The 21,187-nt window shown below is 36.6% G+C and overlaps 2 protein-coding genes across 8 annotated transcripts in view; one reads left to right on the top strand and one right to left on the bottom strand.

Annotated features, from left to right (window-relative positions):
* LOC127951048 (guanine nucleotide exchange factor VAV3) overlaps nucleotides 1-17,399 on the bottom strand; it is a 72,638-nt gene extending 55,239 nt beyond the window's left edge. For all 6 annotated transcript variants that reach the window (XR_008152579.1, XM_052548656.1, XM_052548659.1 and 3 more), the window contains exons 1-2: nucleotides 16,736-17,399; nucleotides 14,940-15,056 (exon numbers count right to left, since the gene is read on the bottom strand). Coding sequence is in view for 5 of the 6 variants with exons in the window: in XM_052548656.1 (XP_052404616.1) it covers nucleotides 14,940-15,056; nucleotides 16,736-16,939 (321 nt within the window). In the remaining variant the exon portion in view is untranslated. The remainder of the gene's footprint in view (nucleotides 1-14,939; nucleotides 15,057-16,735) is intronic.
* A 538-nt stretch (nucleotides 17,400-17,937) lies between these two features.
* Nucleotides 17,938-21,120, top strand: LOC127950416 (crystallin J1C-like). Of its 2 annotated transcripts, none has more exons than XM_052547455.1 (10): nucleotides 17,938-18,037; nucleotides 18,209-18,275; nucleotides 18,626-18,802; nucleotides 18,964-19,062; nucleotides 19,193-19,285; nucleotides 19,481-19,637; nucleotides 19,820-19,935; nucleotides 20,244-20,321; nucleotides 20,416-20,555; nucleotides 20,774-21,120. In XM_052547455.1, the coding sequence occupies exons 2-10, from the start codon at nucleotides 18,209-18,211 to the stop codon at nucleotides 20,873-20,875; spliced, it is 1,029 nt and encodes a 342-aa protein (XP_052403415.1). In that variant the 5' UTR covers nucleotides 17,938-18,037; the 3' UTR covers nucleotides 20,876-21,120. The 2 variants fall into 2 exon arrangements, with proteins under 2 accessions (XP_052403415.1, XP_052403416.1); XM_052547456.1 differs by having other exon boundaries at nucleotides 17,973-18,037; nucleotides 18,202-18,275.
* Nucleotides 21,121-21,187: the final 67 nt, after the last annotated feature.

Below are 21,187 nucleotides of genomic sequence, written 5' to 3'. Positions count from 1 at the left end.
CAGGTCTCAGCAGCACGAATTATGTGCCCAGATACATCTGATTCAAATATTATGCTAATTTACAGTGAGTGTAGTTTCAGACATTACAGTGCTTCACTCGCACCGACTCTTATTCTGTCTGAAAGAATGACAAGACCCAGCTGAAGGTGGAGCGATTACACCAATCAGATGAAAGCAGCGTTTCAGCTCCGCCCACAAGTGCGAATGAAATATTGAAGCCATAAACCGAAATGATCAAAACATACACGGACCAACTGTCTTGTCCATCTTGTCTCACTTGAATCCGCTCCTTGAGATTTGAGTCTCTGACCTTCTGTAAGCCCCGCCTTGTTCACACAATGATTGACGTGGCGCGAGGGCGGGGACACGTGATCGGCTCGGAATGCATTTTCAATGTGCACATTGAATTTTGCTACATTCATTGCGGGACACCGAATGAAAATGCAATCATAAGTGTCTTGACTGTGAGTGTTAATGCAATTAAGAAAAATTGCATTTAAATGATCATTTTGCCACAGTTTTTGCTTTAACATGTTAGACATATCTAATCATTTCTGTAATACATTTTCATTTTAATTTTGCAACTTATAAAGCGTTAAAATTAATATTCATTTTACATTTTAAAACTGGTGTAGTAAATGGCAAATTAAAATTATGTAATTTAATTTTCATTTTCATTTTGCACCAAACGTTGCACAAATGTATTGGAAAATGTAAATGTAAATACAGAAATGCATTGCCATTTTACATATTGCATTGTCATTTTGCATATTACATCCCAAATTGAATAATGCTACCCATATGCTTCCATACAAAATAGTTTAATTGTAAGAGTTAGTTAGATGACAGAAAACATACTTTAATTTATATTTATTTATTTTAGTTAATTTATACACACATTCTAATATATATACACACACAAACGTGTGTGTGTGTGTGTGTAGATAGATAGATAGATATATTTATATATACTGTATATATTATACACACACATACAGTATACATACACACTATGGAGCCCCGCACATGACATTCAAGAAAAAATAAATAAATAATGAGCACAAATTACTAATTTTTTCCCTCAATGTCTTAAAACTTAAGCACAATATATAAATTTGTTCCCTCAATGTACTAAAACGTGCACACAATTACTATTTCGTTCCCTCGATTTGCTAAATCGTGTGCAAAATGTACTATTTCATTCTCGATTTAGAAATCGTGTACACAATTTAGCAAATGGAGGGAATTAATTAGCAAATCGTGCACACAATTTAGCCTTATTTTTTCCTGCATGCCATGTGTGGCGCTCCGTATATACACACACACACACACACAAAGGAAAAAAAAGTAGAGAGTATAGAAACAAATAAATAGCTATTTAAAAAAAGTAGATAAAGTAGAATTAAAATAGAATGGGAAGTGCTAGAGTTAGAGGTTCAAATAAAGATGGAACAGATGTGTTTTAAGTCATTTCCTGAAGATGGCTAAGAACTCAGCTGCTCGGACTGAGTTGGGCAGGTCATTCAACCAGGAGGGAACAGCTAATGAAAAAGTCTGTGAAAGTGATTTTGTGCCTATTTGAGATGGTACAATAATATGTTGTTTGCTTGCAGAACACAAGCTTCAAGAGGGCTGAAGAATTGAATGTAGGTACAGTAAATGGGTGCATAGCCAGTGCTGGTTTTGAAGACAAACATTAATGCCTTGAATTTTATGCGAGCAGCTACTTGTAGCCAGCGTAAATTGATGAACAGAGGTGTGCCATGTGTTCTTTTCAGCTCATTAAAGATTAATCTTGCATGGGCATTTTGAAATAATTGAATAGGTTTGAAAGAAGTGGCTGGAAGACCTGCCAAAAGAGCATTGCAATAGTCCAGCCTGGACAAAACAAGAGCTTGAACAAGTTGTATTTCATTTTCTAAAAGAAAAGGCCTGATCTTAATGTCGTATAAAGCAAATCTGCAGGACTGGGCAGTTATATGTGGTCTGAGAAATTCAGCTTATCATCAATGACAACTCCAAGGTTTCTAGCTGTTTTTGTACGAGTTATGGTTGATGAGCCTAAGTGGATGGTGAAATTTTTATAAAGCGGTGAGTCTGCTGAAACCACAAGCAGTTCTTTCTTAGGCCGGGTGAGTTAAAGGTGATGGTCCGTCATCCAACAAGAAATCTCTGCTAGACATGCTGAGATGCAAGCAGCTATCGTCGGATCATCAGGATGGAATGAAAGGTAGAGTAGAGTGTAATCCGCAGCATAAATGATTGGGTGAGAATGAGCGCAGGTTATGTCGAAAGATGACATGTGGAGAGGTATGTGTTGTGTTAGGAACCACGTCGAGGTTAAGAGTGAGGAGGAAGTGATCCGAGGTGTGCAGTAGAGTAACCTATACATGATCGGAGGTGCAGTGTCGCGTGTAAATATGGTCCAGTTGGATGCCTGATTTGTGAGTAGCCGTGGTTAACACTCGCTTGAGATCAAAAGAGGCAAGGAGAGTGTGGATGTCTGCAGTCTGAGGTTTATCTAGGTGGATGTTGAAGTCAAAGCATAACTAAGGGAGTATCATCCTCAGGAACGTTTGAGAGCAGCACAGATAATTCTTCAATTAAGTTATCTAGTGGTCCTGGGGGTCAATAAACAACTATAAAATGAATTTTAAGAGGGTGGGTAATAGTGGCTGAATGTGATTCAAAGGAGCTGTTGATACTCAGAGATAGTAAAGGATTAAATTTCCAATCATTACAGATAAGCAGAACAGTACCTCTAGTGGCGAAGCCAGGATGTTTTTATAGGGGTGGCCAGGGAAGGGCCAGCAACCAGTCTGGGGTGGCACAGAAATCTTTATTATTTTATATAAAAAATGTGTTTGACTATAGTCAAGTCAAGTCACCATTATTTATATAGCGCTTTAAACAAAATAGATTGCGTCAAAGCAACTGAACAACATTCATTAGGAAAACAGTGTGTCATTATGCAAAATGATAGTTAAAGGCAGTTCATCAATGAATTCAGTGATGTCATCTCTGTTCAGTTAAATAGTGTCTATCAATTTATTTGCAATCAAGTCAACGATATCGCTGTAGATGAAGTGACCCCAACTAAGCAAGCCAGAGGCGACAGCGGCAAGGAACCGAAACTCCATCAGTGACAGAATGGAGAAAAATCCTTGGTAGAAACCAGGCTCAGTTGGGGGGCCAGTTCTCTAACTAGGCCTACTGGACTATTTTAGTGCCTTAAACACAACTGAGAACAATTAATTTCTACTTAACTGAATTGAGATTGCAATTTGCGACTCAAGTAACACTGGGTGAAAATTACAATTTTTTTATTATTTCTGACCTCCAGATATTTTAATAAAGGGGCTCACTTTAGTTTTATTGCTCATTCAGCTTCTCAAAACTCGTTAATGCTTCCTCTGCGACATTACTCATGGATGAGGCGTGCAGTGAAAACAAAAATGTGAACAAAAATGTGAAAAAGGCCAGAAATCAACAGTAGAAATAAATAACAGGATATAAAATTAGTTTTTATGCATTTAAATGGTTTCATTTACACATATTTTATAGTAGAAGTGCACTGTGCTCTCAACTAATTGTGCATTAAATTACGGCTTATGTCTGATATTGTGATCTCGAATTACAGAATAGGCTATATTTCATTTGAACATGCATTTGAGAGACGTGGTTTTACATGCACAGTTTGCAGCTTTTATCGGCTTTTCTGTAATTCTATGACTTAGCTGTAGACATCTTCAAGAGAAAAAAGACTTTAAACAGCCCTTTAATCACAGAGCAAATAAATAAGACAAAGCTTGTTCTTATGTTATAGTTACTTAAATCTATATTGTAACACTATATTTTACACACTGGTTGGACAAAAACATAACATTAGCTCTATTGAACACACATCTGCAAAAAACATCCTCAGTCTTTAGTCCAGAAAATAGCTTTTCATATTTCATAGCAATCGATTCTGTTGCCCTCTGGAATTCCTGTTTCCCCTCGGGTTGCAAGGTCTGTGTAATAAACCCAACCAAATAGTTTATCAAACGATGCCCCAAAGTAGACTAAATTCTGCCACATGCAAATACACCAAACACAACTGGATGTAAGGAAAAGCAAAAAGGGACAAATCTCTTGCTACACTTCAGCATAGTAAAATGATTCTCACACTCCAGTTAATGTTCTATTATTATTTTTCTTCACACTTTTTCATAGTAAAGTGAGGTATAGTCAACTAATCGGTTGATGCCGTTTTGGTCGACTGACATTCTCATTGTTTGACCAGTTGCATAATTATTTTTATTTTTTTCACCAATAAAGATATTTTCATTGATTTACTCCTTGATATTTATTTCTTTATTAGCTGTTATATATTACTGTATTCTTAATATAATTAACCTATGTTTTATCCCAAACTTTAAATGATTTAATTTAGGCTATTTTATAACAGCGCCACAGTTTAGCACACCACGTGAACACGTGTTATGTACTAGGCGCATCCCCAAAATCGAATGTAAATGTAAACCAGTTACTCCAATCCTCCGAGGCTGTAGGCCTCACAACTGATTTGTGGTCTTCGCTTAGAATGGAAGCATACATGACAGTCATGGCCCATTTTATTGATGCAGATTGGAAAATGATTAGCGTTGTTTTAGAAACAAAGCAGATGGATGAAGCGCACATGGGAGAAAATGTCGCTGCGCGACTCACTCAAGTCACGAACGCTTACCACATTCCACCAGAGAAGCGGGTGTCAGTGGTAACGGACAACCCTGCCAACATGGTCATCTTGTCTTGTTGGACTTGTTTTTTAGGCTATTTGGGTTTTTTGTGTGTTTGTTTTAAAACGCCTAGATAGGCTGGAAAAAAGTTAACCCATAGCTTTGAAAGTAAAGAAGAAAATACAGCCTGTATAAACGAGAACCTTTTTTTTTGTATTTTTCATTATTTGGCAGTTTTAGCAATTTATTTATTTATTTTAGCCTGTGGTGTGGTCAGTTGCATGATTGAATCATTTAATTTTCAAAGAATTGTATTACTATTGTAGTTTTATGTATCATTGATGTTTTTCGTTGTTGTTTTATAAATGCACTATGAAAATTGTTCAATAAATGTTCAATCAAATTGCAAAACATCGCGTCTTTTATTTTTTTAGTCGACTGATCATTGCGCCGGACAGTACTTTGGTCGACTAAGTATTTCTTTGGTTGACTACAGCCGTATAAATTACCATACATATTTCACGGACCAGCAGCAGTAGGTTAAGCGCGCGTGCTCATCTCATGGGTCACCTGACCTGCATGGCCTAACGTCCGCTGAGCAGAAATCAGCTCTCACAGTCTCAGTACGACTGTTACTGTGTTAGTTAAAAATACCCACCCCGGGCCACCCCCCAGAATCACCATCAAGTACCTCTACCTCTTCAAGTTAGACGGGGAGTGTGGGAAAAGGAGAAATTATTGGAGACTGCTGCAGGTGTAGCATTGTCCTCTGGTTTGATCCACATCTCTGTTAGGGCTGTGCGATATGGGGAAAATATCTAAGTGTGATTTTTTTGACAGATATTGCGATTGCGATTTGATTTGCGATTTTTTAATATGCAAAGTCAAGCTTCAGCTTAAAATTGTCAATAATGTGCAGCACAGTATGATTACACAGTATGATTATCATTACCCTGCTGAAAAAAAAAATTCTTACAGTTTCCATGAAACCATTACAAAATTAGGAATCCAATAGGAATTACTGTTGATCTATCCAATACAATATATTATATTATATACTAATATATATATCTTTTTTTTCAGCAGACAAGATTATAATGGTATAACTAATTTTATAGAATTAACTTAGTTACTGAATTTCACTGGAGATATTTATTTTTTTATATAAATAAAGAACTGTATTTCTTTAGTCAATCATTAAAATATTACAAGTTACACTGTATTTGGGATTTTAAGAACAAGTGGAAAATGTGCTGAATGTTTAATTTCATTCAAGAGAAAGAAGCAAGCAGTTAGACTGAAATTACATTAGTTTTAAACAAGAGCCAGGTGCGAACCTGCGTTTGAGCCTCATTCATACCGTCAGATGCGCTCGTGGAGATTTGAGGTGCAGGGCCGCGCGAGAATATAATGGAAGCATTACGAAACTGACTGCGTGAGTGCGGCAAGTGTGAACGGCTCGTCCATGAAACGGGATTCGCACCGCTTAGGGAAGAGAGGGGCGAGTATGAGAAGCATTTATGAGAAGCATTCAGAGACACGGGCTGTGTGTGTGGTCTTCTGAATTGGGAATAGTGAACATGCAATAAGAGATGCTCTTGATATGCATTGTGACGCAGCTCTTGTAAATTATATTTTTTGTTCGTTGTCTGTCTTTTCAAAGCTTAAGTTAACAAACATTTTTCTTTAGTTTTAATTCGTCTATTGACCTGACCCTGTAGATGCCATAATCCCACTCCGTCTCTCTCCTGCTTTCCGTTTTCTTTTCTTTTTTTGCTTTTTTTTATGGTGGGTGTTTACACAGCTGCCTAGAGCAGAGCTGATTGGGTAGAATGGAGGTGCGCTCACTCTATTGGTTAGTAAGACTGTCACTTAAGGCTGACAGTCATGCATATGCTCTGGAACAGAGTAATATCTCGTCCACATCGCAGGCTTTTGCGATTAGCAAATTGCAATGTCTCAAATCGCGATTTCGATTTGATTTCGATTTATCGCACAGCCCTAGTCAGGGCCATGAGGTTTAGTCTTGAATGACTTGTAACAGAAGTAATAAAATCTGCAGGTTGTTAGGATTGCACTGCCTACAGTGTGTGATGCATGGTTTGAGAGTGGTAGTTATCTGGAAACACATAGTAAGATTTGTTAATAAAAACTGAAAACTGAAAGTAGTAGGAAAGAGACCGATTCAAAAGCAATACTTATGTCCCTTGCCCGTGTCCCTGTTCGACGAAGTCGATGGTCTTTATATTCTTTGGTCTTCATACGACGAGGGCTTAACAGGAGGGCTGCCACGATATACTAAGTTAACCTTCTTATATACGTCTAACATAACTCAAATTGAATTCGGCTGGACACACTTTTCTGTTTATCACAACAAATGGTCAAGCAAAACACAATACACTGACAAGGTAAACAATACAGTATGAGACCAAATGCTATTTCAGCACATCTCCACACAGTAAACAAAATAACTCGTCAGTGAGTGTATGTATATATACAAAACTAAAAAATGTCGAACTCTGAAGCAGATGGGCTACAGCAGCAAAAGACCACACCGGGTGCCACATAAAGAACATGAAAGCATGGATCCATCCTGCTTTGTCTCAATGGTTCAGCCTGCTGGTGGTGGTGTAATGGTGTGGGGGATATTTTCTTGGCACACTTTGGGCCCCTTAATACCAATTGAGTATCATTTAAATGCCACAGCCTACCTGAGTATTGTTGCTGACCATGTCCATCCCTTTATGACTACATACTGATGGCTACTTCCAGCAGGATAATGCACCATGTCACAAAGCTCAAATAATCTCAGACTAGTTTCTTGAACATGACCAGATCTCAGTCCAATAAAGCGCCTTTGGGATGTGGTGGAACGGGAGATCTGCATCATGGATGTGCAGCCGACAAATCTGCAGCAACTGTATGATATTATCATGTCAATATGTAAATCTTTCAAGGATGTTTCCAACACCTTGTAGAATCTATGTCACAAAGAATTAAGGCAGTTCTGAAGGCAAAAAGGGGTCCAATTAAATTGACTGTCCTTTGTAAACACCCTCTTCACATGTGAAAACAGCAACAGCACTTTGCTGCTTTTTACTTGAGATATAGCAAATGGTTCAACTATTTAATAGTTCTATAAAACTAGTTCTAAGTAACTAATAGGATGAACACTATCTACTATTTCATCTATTATTTCATCTGAAAATAATAAGTGATTGCTGTTATAGTCTACATATGAAAAGCTGTTATTAGAGAGACATCGCTCTATCTGGAAAGGAAGTGGTCTTGCAATGCCAAGCTTGTTCGATGTGGGCTTGCTTTCTCACATGTACACTCATGCACACACAGACGTATACAGATTGACATATGGTAACACATAAGCATGCATCACAAACACACTTACAATAGACAGATCTCGATGATAGCACACCATTTAGGTCATTGAATCGTGCTATACATAACACCTGTAGAAAACCAACCCTGCTTCCTTTACAAAGTTATTTTTGTTCACGCCACTGATAAGAGGTGTTGTCATCTACTTTCATTCTTACTTCATGCATCCTAAACTGCATGAATGTTTTACTCTATTCACAGGCAACATTCTTTGGAGATGGGAACCGCAGCAATCTGTACTCCTATACATTTCCCTAGCATCTGTTCCACAAATTACATGAAGGAATAAAATCTAATGATTTTCCTTATTAGTAATTTTACCTATTTACGAATAAAATGTTTGAAGCTCTGTACAAAAACATTAAAATAGGTCACCTATACAGTATAAAGCTCAGATGCCAGCTGCAGGTCGAAGCTTTTGCAGCTTTACAGTCAGACCGCTGCAGAATTTAAATTCCACCATTAAGCAGTGCAGCAGAGGTGAGCTTTTCATACTGAATCTTGATATACTGCACATTCATACGTTTCAGTTCTGAAAGCAAGTGTGAGTGTGTAGAAGGTAAGACTTTCTTTAGTTTAGTTGTACTTTCTCTCAGTATAAACAACCAGTCACAAAGCAGGGCTCTAGACTAACTTTTTGCACTGGTTGCACTAGTGCGAATAACCTTTATCTTAAGTGCACCCAGCACAAAAGTTAGGTGCACCCAAATTTTCGACTGCATCACATTTAACACTGCAGATTTACAAGTTCACTTTAAAAAAAAAAATCACTGTCCATATAGGCATTATTGACTTGTAAATGATTAACTAACAATTTGGTCAACAAAGTTCTTTATTTGAAGCACAATTCTACAAGAAAGGTAACTTACTGAAAAAGTCTTGGTGCTTAAAGTGATTCACTGAGCTGAAATTTAAACTTAAAATATCTAAAGATAAATTAAATAGAAGAACATCTAAATTAAGTGTTTTAAGGGCTTCAAACTGAACGTCTCAAGGCTCAATGTCTTATGGACTGTCACCCATTGCAGTCACATGCCCCTCGGATGGCCAACTCCTGTAGCCTTCTAGATCTTTGGCCCAGTGTTAATTTCGTTGACTAAATATTTTCGTCATTATTTTCGTCACGAATATATTTTTGCGGACGAAAATGAAACGAAAACTAAAATAGAAGGCACTGATGGAGACTAAAACTATGACTAAATTGATTGACATTATTGTCAACGAATAAAGGACGAGACAAAAATAGACTGTGACGAAAATCAAATCAGCAGACGGGAGAGATGCGAGGAATGAGCAAAAGAACCGGCAAAACGGAACAGGCCAGACTGCATGAGAGAAGAGAACCAATCAGAGCCTGACTTATTGAGACGTGAAGCGAAGGTTTTCAGTTTTTAAATGAGCTCCCGGGAAGACGGCATTCGAAGAGGTGATGTCTAAAAGAGCGACAAAATGTCCACAGCTCACTTCACGTTTGACGACGAACAAAACAAAACAAAGCGTAAAGCACGCGGAGCGCTCATTCGTGGCAAGAACACAACCAATTTGAAAAGACATTTACAGACGAGCCACCCGGACATTTTCTCAAATGTAATTTCACAACGATGTTCTTTTGTTTATTGAGCTAAGCAAAATTGGAAGACTGCAGTGCGTAGATGTTGTAGCATTAAATATTACGAACTGAAAAGTACTGTAAAATAGCCCCTTCTTCAAGTTAGATGAGAGCACAATACTAATACGTAATATCATGATAAATACATTTGATTAATACTAATGTTTAGTATATTTTATAATGTTCTACTTGTTGACAATATCACAAATATTTCTATATTAGTCATGTGAAACATGAATGTTCACATCCTATCATTATACATACAAATCTAGCAATATTGTAGTATTTAAAACATACAATATTGCTAGACAAATTAATACCTTATAAAATCTTGTTACTTTTTTTATCCACCTAGCTGCCAACTTATTAAATATTTACTTTAAATGTATGCACTTATTGTTCAGCTCAGCTGTAAGCTTTAAGGTCCTGGACCTAACGTTATTTTTCTTTTATTGATGGTCAGTTGGCAGCTAGTTATTGTTTACATTATCATGACAGTGTTTGTTGCTGCATAGAAGCTTTTGAATCGAAATAAAGATACAGTTGTGTTGAAATAAAGTTGAATTTGTGTTTTATATATTTTGGTTAAGTTTGTTTCCTATACCAGCTGTAAAAAATTGTCTAGTAAATCTGTTATTGATTTTAGTCTTATTTTAGTCGACTAAAATACCAAGCAATTTTAGTCGACTAAAATAAGACTAAAATTAAAACAAATCAGACGACTAGACTACTTGACTAAAACTAAAAAGAATTATAGTCAAAAGACTAAGACTAAAACTAAATTAAAATTTCGTGTCAAAATTAACACTGCTTTGGCCCTGGCTAAAATCTTCCTGACTTGGTCCCTCTAGTCTGCACTGATTCTTATCAGATCCTTTACTGTGTCTGAATGAAGGAATGCTCTAGTGTCTGATTTGAACAGCTAAACAGTCCCTAAACAGCTTATACTGTTTCAGTTATTAAAATAGTTCAGTTTTGTATGCAATAGCAAAGTAGAGGTCGACCGATATATCAGGCCGATATTTGTCATTTTTTTAATATATCGGCATCGGTCGATATCCGTGTTTAGTAGCGGTGATTTAAAGTCAGGCACGTCCACGGGCAGCCCTGTGTTATTGGTGTAGTGGAAAGTGCTGCTGCCGCATGTGAAGGACCCCAAGCCAAAACTTTTGGATGATTCAACAACAGGTAAGGCTTAAATTCTGATATTTCAAAATGAAATGTTGCTTCACTTAGAGAAATAAAAAACAAATAGCATAGAACTGTCAAGAACCGGCATAATGCTACAGCTGGTTAAAGGTTTGCTTACTTGCAGTTAACTTTAACCCTCTGGAGACGATTAACACGTATACACGTTATGAGTCATTTTCTTCTCATAACCCCCGAAAAGAACTTAAATTACACTTTCAGTTTTGATCTTACAGATAAGAGCAATACATCAATCGAATCTTTAAAGGGTCTACTTTTTTTGTATACAGACATAATAACAACAGAACTTTGTGCACTCATAAAATAAAGATAACAAACAAGGTGTGCTGTCTGCAGCCTTTGTCTGCGCTGATCTTCATTTACAAACACGTCATTAAAATAAACTGTAGCTCAATACTCAATGAAGAGACATGATAGAAATATCTATAGAAAGTTTGACATGTCTACTTTTAAACTAAACAAGTTCTGCCGAAAACAGATATTTTGTGTAAAGTAATCCATATGGAAGTCATGGCCTAGTGGTTCGAGAGTTTGACTCCTAACCCTAGGGTTGTGGGTTTGAACCTCGGGCCGGCAATACCACGACTTAATGTGCCCTTGAGCAAAGCACTGAACCCCCAACTGCTCCCCGGGTGCTGCAGCATAAATGGCTGCCCACTGCTCCGGATGTGTGTTCACAGTGTGTGTGTGTTCACTGCTCTGTGTGTGTGCACTTTGGATGGGTAAAATGCAGAGCACAAATTCTGAGTATGGGTCACCATGCTGGGCTGAATGTCATGTCATATGAAAACAATGTGATGTCTGTTTTTCACATCTCCCTTCATTATCTTCTAATGTGACCTCGCCCATGCGCTGAACGCACTATTCAGATTCTAATGTTTCACTGAAGCGCGCGGCTTCCCAATTGATTTGGGAAATTTTGAAATCAGGGACAGGACTGTGATTTTAAATGTCAGCTAAATAATACGGTAAAACAAAAGTGATCATTCAATGCACTATATGCATATTGATTAGACACAACAAATTAATTAATAAATAAATTACAAATATTCAAATAATATATGATGCAAATAAAGCAGTTTATAAACCATGTCAGTAAATCCCTGCTGCTTTGTGAAGACAAAACTCCCACCACTTATTGATTGGATGTAGTTGTGCCAATATGCTACCCCAGTAACCTAATATAAGAGAATGCCTGGAAGGCATGCAGTAAATGCATACCTCTATTGTCATATGAAGTGACTGAAACAACTACTATACATATGCATGCTGCATGCGCCGTGGAGTCTCTAAGGAAACAGCACAGGAAGATGAAAGGTGAGAAAAGCTTAAAACCAAACAACCTCCAAACAGATGTGCGGTCTTCATGAGCACACAAACAACCATGAGCAGAGTTTAACAACATTAACACCTGTGTAACTCCATGAGAAACTATTATAACAAAAACAATAAGCAGTGAAAGGCGATGCAGGTACCTACAACACTCTTACATGGTAAAATCACAGTAGCACAGAGACTCATGCGACTTACTGACTTAAACCAAAATATAATGAAGAAAAAAACACACCTAAGTTCAATACAGAACTACAATTATTAGAATTTTATTCCATTTATGTAATATACTTCATTATACTAATATTAGGCTATGTGTGGTTGTTTGGCAAAGTATGCAACTTGGCATGCGTTTTTTCGGTCTTTTATAAAAGCTTTAAATAGCAAATCATCCAATCAGAGTCTGAACTATCAGTTCATATTATTTTACTCAATAGTAAAATAAGAACATAGTTCCAAATTCTGTGGCAAATCTGACGTGTGTTTTATATCATTACTTCATAATTTAGTTTAAAGTAGATTTAATGGATGTGGATGTAACATGCGTACTTACAAGGCAAACTCATGTTAGATGATTGCTGCTTGGCAAAGATTATAAGTAGGATTAACTTAACCTTTGAGAACACACAGAGACCTATAAATGGGGCAAAACATAATAACTGCAGTGGAAAATTGTGGTGTGAAGTAATGTTAATAGTTCTTGCAATGATGTCAATGCTTCGCTTTGTTGGTCATTGTTAAGCGCAAATATAGTTAGCTAGCAGTAGTAGTAAAGCTTACTCCAAAATATCTCCAAAGTTACTACACATTCAGCAGCCATAACTCCAGTCTTCAGTGTCAAATGATACTAAAGAAATCATTAATACGTTGATCTGGAGCTTAACAATCTTAATATCTTAACTACATTTTAATATTCTACATAATACATTATATATTAGATTTTTTTTTCTGTTTGAAATATTAATACGATTTGCTTCACTGAAGTAAAGAGTGTTCTTTAGATTGTCTCAGTTTGCCTCAGTATGCTTGAGTTTTTGATGAGCTCAGAGATAACAGGAAATCTATTTGAGTATGCATGCGAGAAAAGTGTGTGAAACAGGAATGTTATTTTAGGTTCTTTGATGCCCTGGCTCCTTAGAACATTAAAAAATTGGTTTTTTTTTTAGAAACACATCATAGTTATGCACCTTAAATGGACATATATGTTCAATATGCATTATGATGTGATGGTATAAATGTTTCATTTGGGTGTTGCCTCTTCATTGCAATTCAATTCATTAAATAAAGACCTTTTCCTGCAGGAAAAAAAAAAATATTCAAAGACTTTTGTCTTATACCTTTAATTGAAATGGAAAATTGCCAAGACTAGTGCTAAAAAAAAAAAAAAAACTTTATTAATGATAATAATAACAACAACTACATCTACAACATTTAATATGATCATTTTAATCCTTGCTGAATAAAAATGTTAACTTCTTTTTTTTTTTCTGTAAAGGAGGACTACTGAGGTCCTCTAAGGTCCTTTATCAAATGGCCTCCTCGTTATTGAAAATGTCATGCTACTGAAAGATGTTGTTAAATTAGTAGCATTGCTAACTTCGTACTTTTAGTTAGTTACCCCGAAATGCATCATTTTAATCAACGTCAATATCAAATAAACCTGCAAAACTAAAACTACTTTATGACTGCATAAAACACCAGGTTATCCAGACATATACTGAACAAATGACACTCCACAGAAACATGAACAACATACACACATGCCCTCAGTCATAAGCCATCAAAAACTGTGCACTGGGAGTGTTTGAATGGCTTTTCTGTTCCCTACATTAGTCAGTTCTTTCAGCGGTGTAGTTCAGCCCTACAGGGCTGTGCTGATGATTCTGCATGGCTGCAGATGTGTCCTATGAGTATAGATAAACAATGGCCGAACCCCTCTGTGAAAACAGTGCAATCCCTCACAGCACAAAGGAGGCTTTACTATATGTTTAACCCTGCGTGAGGCCAGATCCTCAGCCACTGCACTTGCTAGGAAGAGTAATGCCAGGAGGAAGCTACTGGAGTTGGTTACTCCTGTGGCTCGGGGAATTATTGTATTACACTACCAGACAAAGACAGTCCAAACATTCAGGAAGAGGTTGTACATGGGAAGGTTTGGGAAATAAATGAGCTATTGATTACAGGTGACCTTCAGAGGCCAGAGCACAACCACATCAAGCATTTACAAGTGTGTGCGAGTACAAGAAGAAACAGCTACAATTTCAGAGGAAAATTAAACACATTATGTTCATTGCACAGGAAATGTGAATGAACAAGGAAATGCTTATGAAGGGATAGAGGTTATCCCTACATTACACGCCCCCCACCCCCCACCCCCCAATCAATATACTGTCTGACCCATATTCAGGAATAATATGTTTTCCAGTCTCATTAACAGTCAGCATTATTTCACAAGTAATTCTGATAGTATGATTAGTGATCTCAAAATAAATTAAACATTAATTATATTCATTCATATATTAATGATTATTTTAGCTCATGGTGCACATTATTGTTATGGTGTTTAAAAACAAATCTTAAAATAGATTTAAGTAACAATTTGCTATTGGTTACTTGTCTCCTTACTAATAATATTACTAATAAGAAATTATTGAAAAGAGATTTTCGATTACCTTTCCAAAATCTCGGACATCAAAGAGATCGAAAGCTTCAAACAGTTCACTCTTCTTCATCCCAAATGCATCACGGCATGCAGACAAGAATGTCCGAATATTCTTCAGGCAGAGGAACTGATAAAGCCAATAAACAAGATTCTGTTAACATTTTTAAAGGTTTGGTTCTTGCACACCTAGTGAAAAATAAATATACTAAAATGTATTTCAAGTACATTTATTTCATGCTAAGTCTACTACAAATACATTTACATATTTAGGTACTTCATACAAATAACCTGCAATTGCGCTTTTATTATACTAAATGGGTATACTTCATTTTTGCTGAATTGGAAAAACTGTTTTTGTACTTGATGCACTTTAATTGTGCTGAAGTGGTACTGAAGTACAGCTAAAGATATACTGAAGTATATTTGATTGTGCTAAAGTGGAACTAGGCTACTGCAATACTTCAGTTTCACTTTAAATATCTCGCATTTAAAAAAGAAAACTATTCAAAAATCATATATGCAATCCTCATAAGTAGTGACACTAAAACACATTTTAGCCTTAGTATTAATTTGCATAGTAGTACCCCAAATAAAGTTATGATTATTTTTATATCAGTAAGTCTCGAGCGACATGTCATGTAAATAGATTTGAACTAGATTTTTTTTAATTGGGGGGGGGGGGTTACAAATGTAAATGCAAATGCCAGGACAGAACATTTTAAGGATAATGCTTTTTTTTTTAAGAAAATGTGGCCTTGAAATAGATGAATTAGTGAAATCATTACAGCTTTTCCCTACTATAGATGAGGAAATGAGATTTCCAACTAATCACTAACAGACTCTCTTGCCTAATAGGTGCTATTAAAAATATTTCAGCTTCTGCATTTTCTTTCTATTCAGAGACCACAAAAAACCAACTCTGAAAATGACGTATGAGGTTGCTTTTAGCTTCCCACTACTATCAGTCTATTGGCATGATAAATGAATTTAATTTAAACGGTTTAATGCCATTAGTTCACAATTGTGTATTTAAATGAATGTGAACCAATTCCATAGCACTAAAACCACACTTCTCAAAATACACCATTTGCATGAGTCAAAAAAGTAACAGGAATGCCGACTAACGCAACAAGGGATGTTGTTGAAAATTGCTCTTTTCCGTTGTCTGATGGAGACTGACTGCGTCTCGTCAATCCAGAAGGGTGGATTTGTACATTTAAAAATCAGTCCGATCAAAGTTGGATTTTATCAGGTCACTGGAGTGAAACAGGGGCATCTGGGAAGAGTTGTTTGAGCCTGGGCAGACTGCCTGAGACTTCTCAGCCCTAAACACTTACTTACACAGACAGAACATTCATCTGGATGCCTTTTCGGTCCCTCCCAAAACACGATGTACATATAAAATTTATGTTTCATTAGGTCAATGTTTACCCAGTTTGTTGAGAGTTTTTCAGACTGACTAAATTATGCCGTATATACAAAGAGATATGTGTACATCTACCACTGGGCCCTTTGTGAAGAGAAGTCTATGTTACCGCTTACACTGGGGCCACTTGAACTACTATGGCACTGGTTAGTACCTACTATAAAGCCTTAAATGACTTTAACTTACAAAAATGTCAAAATATACTTTAATATGCAGGTTAAAAAGAAATGCACTGAAACAGATGTTCACTTATTGAACATGGCACTGAGTCCAAAGTTGTGTGTGGGGGTTAGTCTTTCCCTAACTGAAGAAACGTTATATTATTTTTTTAAAATCATAAGCAATAACAAAATAACGTTAAACTGTCTATTTGCGCTCACCTGTGACATCTGTGGTCTGAGATTGATCTCTTTCAAGTTAATGGTGCCGGGTCTGAGATTGTTCAGCAGCTGGCACAGAAGCACCCCATCCCGAAGAGTTTGGGCCAAATCAAAAACCTGCGCCGAGTCCGCCGTGACCCGATGACTCCGGGGCAAAACTTTACAATCGATCAGCCACAAGCTGCACTGCCTCCAGTACTCCATGATGCGCGTATAAAATTAAAGCCAGCAACTGTTAAATAAATCTGACACAGCTGAATGAAGCTAAGATGTAGAAACACCCGAAGCAGAGCGCACACCTTGCGTTAGATTTGTCATCCGTGTTTTGTTTTGTTTTTTTCTTCTTTTTCCTTCTTCTTTTTATTTTTGAGCTTGCGCTCTTAGTTGCCAAAACTGAGACTTGTGCGCACTAATTTGTGTTAATCCGCGGTCTACCAAAACTATAAATCCCCATCAGTGGAGTTACGAATTCTAGTACGACAAAGGTTTTATAATAAGTGTAGCGCGCGGCGTTGCATCGCAATCTTCCAATGGTGATGTAAACTAATGAATATTCATTAATATTGTTGACGCTGCGTTGTTGATCTTCCAGTGGCGAAGATTCATCTAATGAATATTAAGGACCAAGTCTTCACCATAGTAGGATAATGTCACCCCCACCCTATCAAATGTGCTTCCTTTTCCGTTATTTACTATCAGATGTAGACATTTGTATTACTCGGTTAAAACTGTAAAAAATAAAAATAAAAAACTGTAATGCAGATGTGCATATTTTAGATCTTATCTTAAAAAATGAGTATTATTATTATTATTATTATTATTATTATTATTATTATTAGACACTTCAGGTAATTTTATAAATGTAAAATTTGTAATATTTCGTGTACTTCAGTTAATAAATTAAATTAAATTAAATGTCTGCATTTAAGAGACGCTTTTATCCAAAGCGACTTACAGTGCATTCAGGCTATCAATGTTTACCTAAAAATTATAAAACGAATGAATCGGCCAGTAGTAAATGTATAAAAATAAATGTTGTGTTTTTTTCCTTTTTTTATTTAGTTAGTTAAATCAGGCATTGCCTATATTTAAAAACTGTATAAAATAATAACCATTCGATTTGACAAACAAACAAATACAATATTGCACGTGCATTGCGACGTTGTGTTGTCACGTGCTTAATTCCATCCAATCAGCAGCATGAAAAAACGCAGTTCCATAACACAAGCGCTTTCACTTTAAATGCGTTGTGTAACTTGTCCACTTCAGAAGAACTGCCCTTGAAGAATTTAAGATTTCAAGGTGAGAAACAGCTTCGTTTTAAACTGTATTAACCATTAATACGAGTTTCATGTGTCTGTATTACCGAAGATGTATTTATTCTAAGCTATATAAGTGAAGCACTACAGTTTTTCTTTTATTTAACGTTACTCGGGTTCTGTTTAATACGTGCGTTTTATCTTGAGGTCACAGATGGCTCTTGCCCTGGCTGACAGGGCTATCGGAGCAATCCTTGGATCAGCTGTTGCCGATGCTGCAGGTTTGCATTACTTGCGAATACTAGTAACAAAATATACCAAAAAGCCTTATATATACAACAAAACATATTTATATAACATATAAACATATCTAAAATATCAACTGAATTGACGCAAACAGTGTTACAGTACACAATGCTCTGTATTTACATAAGCATTTACAAGGACCTGCAAATTTATAAACTGACATTATTTTATAGAGATGCAATGTAATCATATAGCTATTTTGACTTTTTTGTCATTACTGTAGTAATTAATTATAGCAGCTAATGTGTGAAACATGCAAACTAGTATTATCCTAGAATCAAATGCTGACAAATGCTGATTTTTGTTGATACTGTACGTTCTGCAGCACAACCGCTCCATTGGGTCTATGACCTGCAGAAGCTGAGCATCTTGCTCTCTCAAAGTCCTGAGCCTGAATTCCGACCTGAGTCTGCAAACCCATTCTACAGGAGGAACACTGGACAGCAGAGCTGCTATGGAGATCAAGCATTCGTCCTCCTGGAGTCCCTGTCTGAGTGTGAAGGTGAAAAATCCAAGATACCATTGATACATTCCAGTATGTAAGAAAGGCAAAAATTGCATGTTTGAAAATCTGACTAGGATGGTATGAATATCACCATATTAGTTGACCATGTTGTGGTTAATGGGATGTTGTATATTGAGTTTGTTTGTTGGTACAATTAGGTCTGAATGAGGAAGATTTGAAGCAGCGCACCTACAAATTCTTTGGACCCGGATCTGAATATGACACACCGGTCAATGATCCTTACAGAGACAAAGGAGGTATAACAGTATAACCATTTACACATTTACCTGTCATTTTCACTCACAGCCCTAGACAGACGCTGTTTGTTTTGTTTTCAGATATGAGTTTTCCTGAATTATTCATGAGTTTTACTTTTTTTTTCTCAAGCTCCCAGGCCTCAACTACCTATTGAAGGACCCTGGAGACAAGCAAGCCTTAAGAGCTTTATTAAAAATGTGGATGCAGGGAAGGCAGAGACAGGTACGGTCAGTTATGTTGCTGAAAATGAAGTGAGATAAACATCACAAATATTTTGTGTAGCCACATTATTGCTAATAGATACTAATTCATTTGAATGTTTTTTTCAAATATATGATTGTAATAACATTTTCAGTAATTTGGAAGGAGATAATAGAGCAATATAATATATTAAATCTTTATTGTGACACTTTTCAGGTTGTGAAACTGATAACCAAATAGATGGAGTGGCAAAGCTGGCTCCCATCGTTGCATGCTATGCTGGAAAACCAGAGATGTTGGAGAGAGTTGAGGAAGCCACCCGTGTCACACAAAACAATGACATATGTGTGGCAGTAACTCTCGCTGCTGCTAGGTTGGTAATATATGATTGATATGAGATGTTTACGTACAACAGAAACTGGGGCTCTTTATTTTGGCTTCCAACACAGAATGGTGGTAAATCACAAATTAGAATGTGTAAAATTGAAGAAATGGTAAAGGAGCTGGTCCCAATAATATAAAAGGAAATATCAGTTAAATTTATTTTTTCTTCAGGTTCTTGGAGCATTTCATCCTGAATGGTCCAGATCCCAAGGCATTGGATGCAGTTCTGAAACAGCTCAGTGACCCAAACAGAAAAAACCCTCAGGAGTTGGACAAAGCTATAATTGGTAAACACAGCTTTAAATTGTTGTTAGGATTGTGAGCTGGATACTTAGTGCAAGTCTACATTTGGCAGCTTTGGTTTGATTAAAAAGAACTTTGACAGTGTGAACGCTAAATCTATAATGTAAAAAAGAACCAAACTACAAGTTTTTAACACACTCTTTGTCACAGATGAAGCAGGATATACTGTTTCTCTTGTCTCTCGCTAATACATCATCTTAGGATTCATGTCAAACTTTGCATGTATCACAAATACACAATTTAATATCAGATAAGAAATCAAACTTATTTTAGTTTTCATTTTCTAATTTAGGACACATTCATCAAGTAAAGGACAATTTGAGCAAGAAACCCAAAGAGCTCATTCCCACTGTGTTTCCAAATACTTGAGGTTAGTTCCCTGCAGCTGATAATCTTTTATGATTATCTTTTGCACCCAATACAGTTAGTCACAGGTATTTCAGCAGCTTTTTCATGTCTCTCAGGTTTGCCAGGTGCATTCCAGGCAGCACTGCATGGGGTTCTGACAGCCAGTGGCTATGAACAGGCTATTCGGGACACTATGAGCTGCGGTGGATGCACCTGTAGCAGGAGCTCCTTCATCGGTGCCTGCATTGGCGCTCAGGTACTGCCAAAAATCATGACCTTGTAATCTGTTTGACCGCACTGTTCTATCCATAAAACAAAGTAGGCTTTATGTAATTAAGGTCAAATTCTTTTTGTGCTATCTATTGAACTTATCTTTCATCGGATGATTATGTCATACGTTAATGACAGAGCGATAATGCAAGTTACTCTTGCAGTTTTGTAATGGCTCTAATACTGTGACGCTTGTTTTTTCAGGTTGGACTTGAAGGAATCCCAAGTTCCTGGAAAAGCAAGACTTTGCGACACGACACTTTGTTGGTTCTCGCAAAGAAAGTTGTTACTCTCCAACAGCTTTAAACTGTTTAGTATGCAAAGTAAATAAGTGGATGACAACTGCCTGGATATATTTACGTAATCACCCAAGTTCTTCTGAGTTTTCGCTTCAGATCATATTTCATGGCTGTTGTGATTGATGAGACAATTAATGAACGTTTTAGCTTGAAATATTATGAAGTTAAAACGGGATAGCTTTGTTTTATTAAATCACAACATTGCATGTAGAAATTGACATATACTGTGGCATTAAACTCATGTTCAGTGAATGCCTTTTGTATTTGTCTTGTTATTACTCTATTAAAGGAGTAGTTCATTTCCAAACATTTTGTAAAT

This window comes from Carassius gibelio, chromosome B2 (genome assembly GCF_023724105.1).
Source record: "Carassius gibelio isolate Cgi1373 ecotype wild population from Czech Republic chromosome B2, carGib1.2-hapl.c, whole genome shotgun sequence".
Lineage (NCBI taxonomy): Eukaryota > Metazoa > Chordata > Actinopteri > Cypriniformes > Cyprinidae > Carassius > Carassius gibelio.
This window is presented reverse-complemented; position numbering and strand designations above follow the sequence as displayed.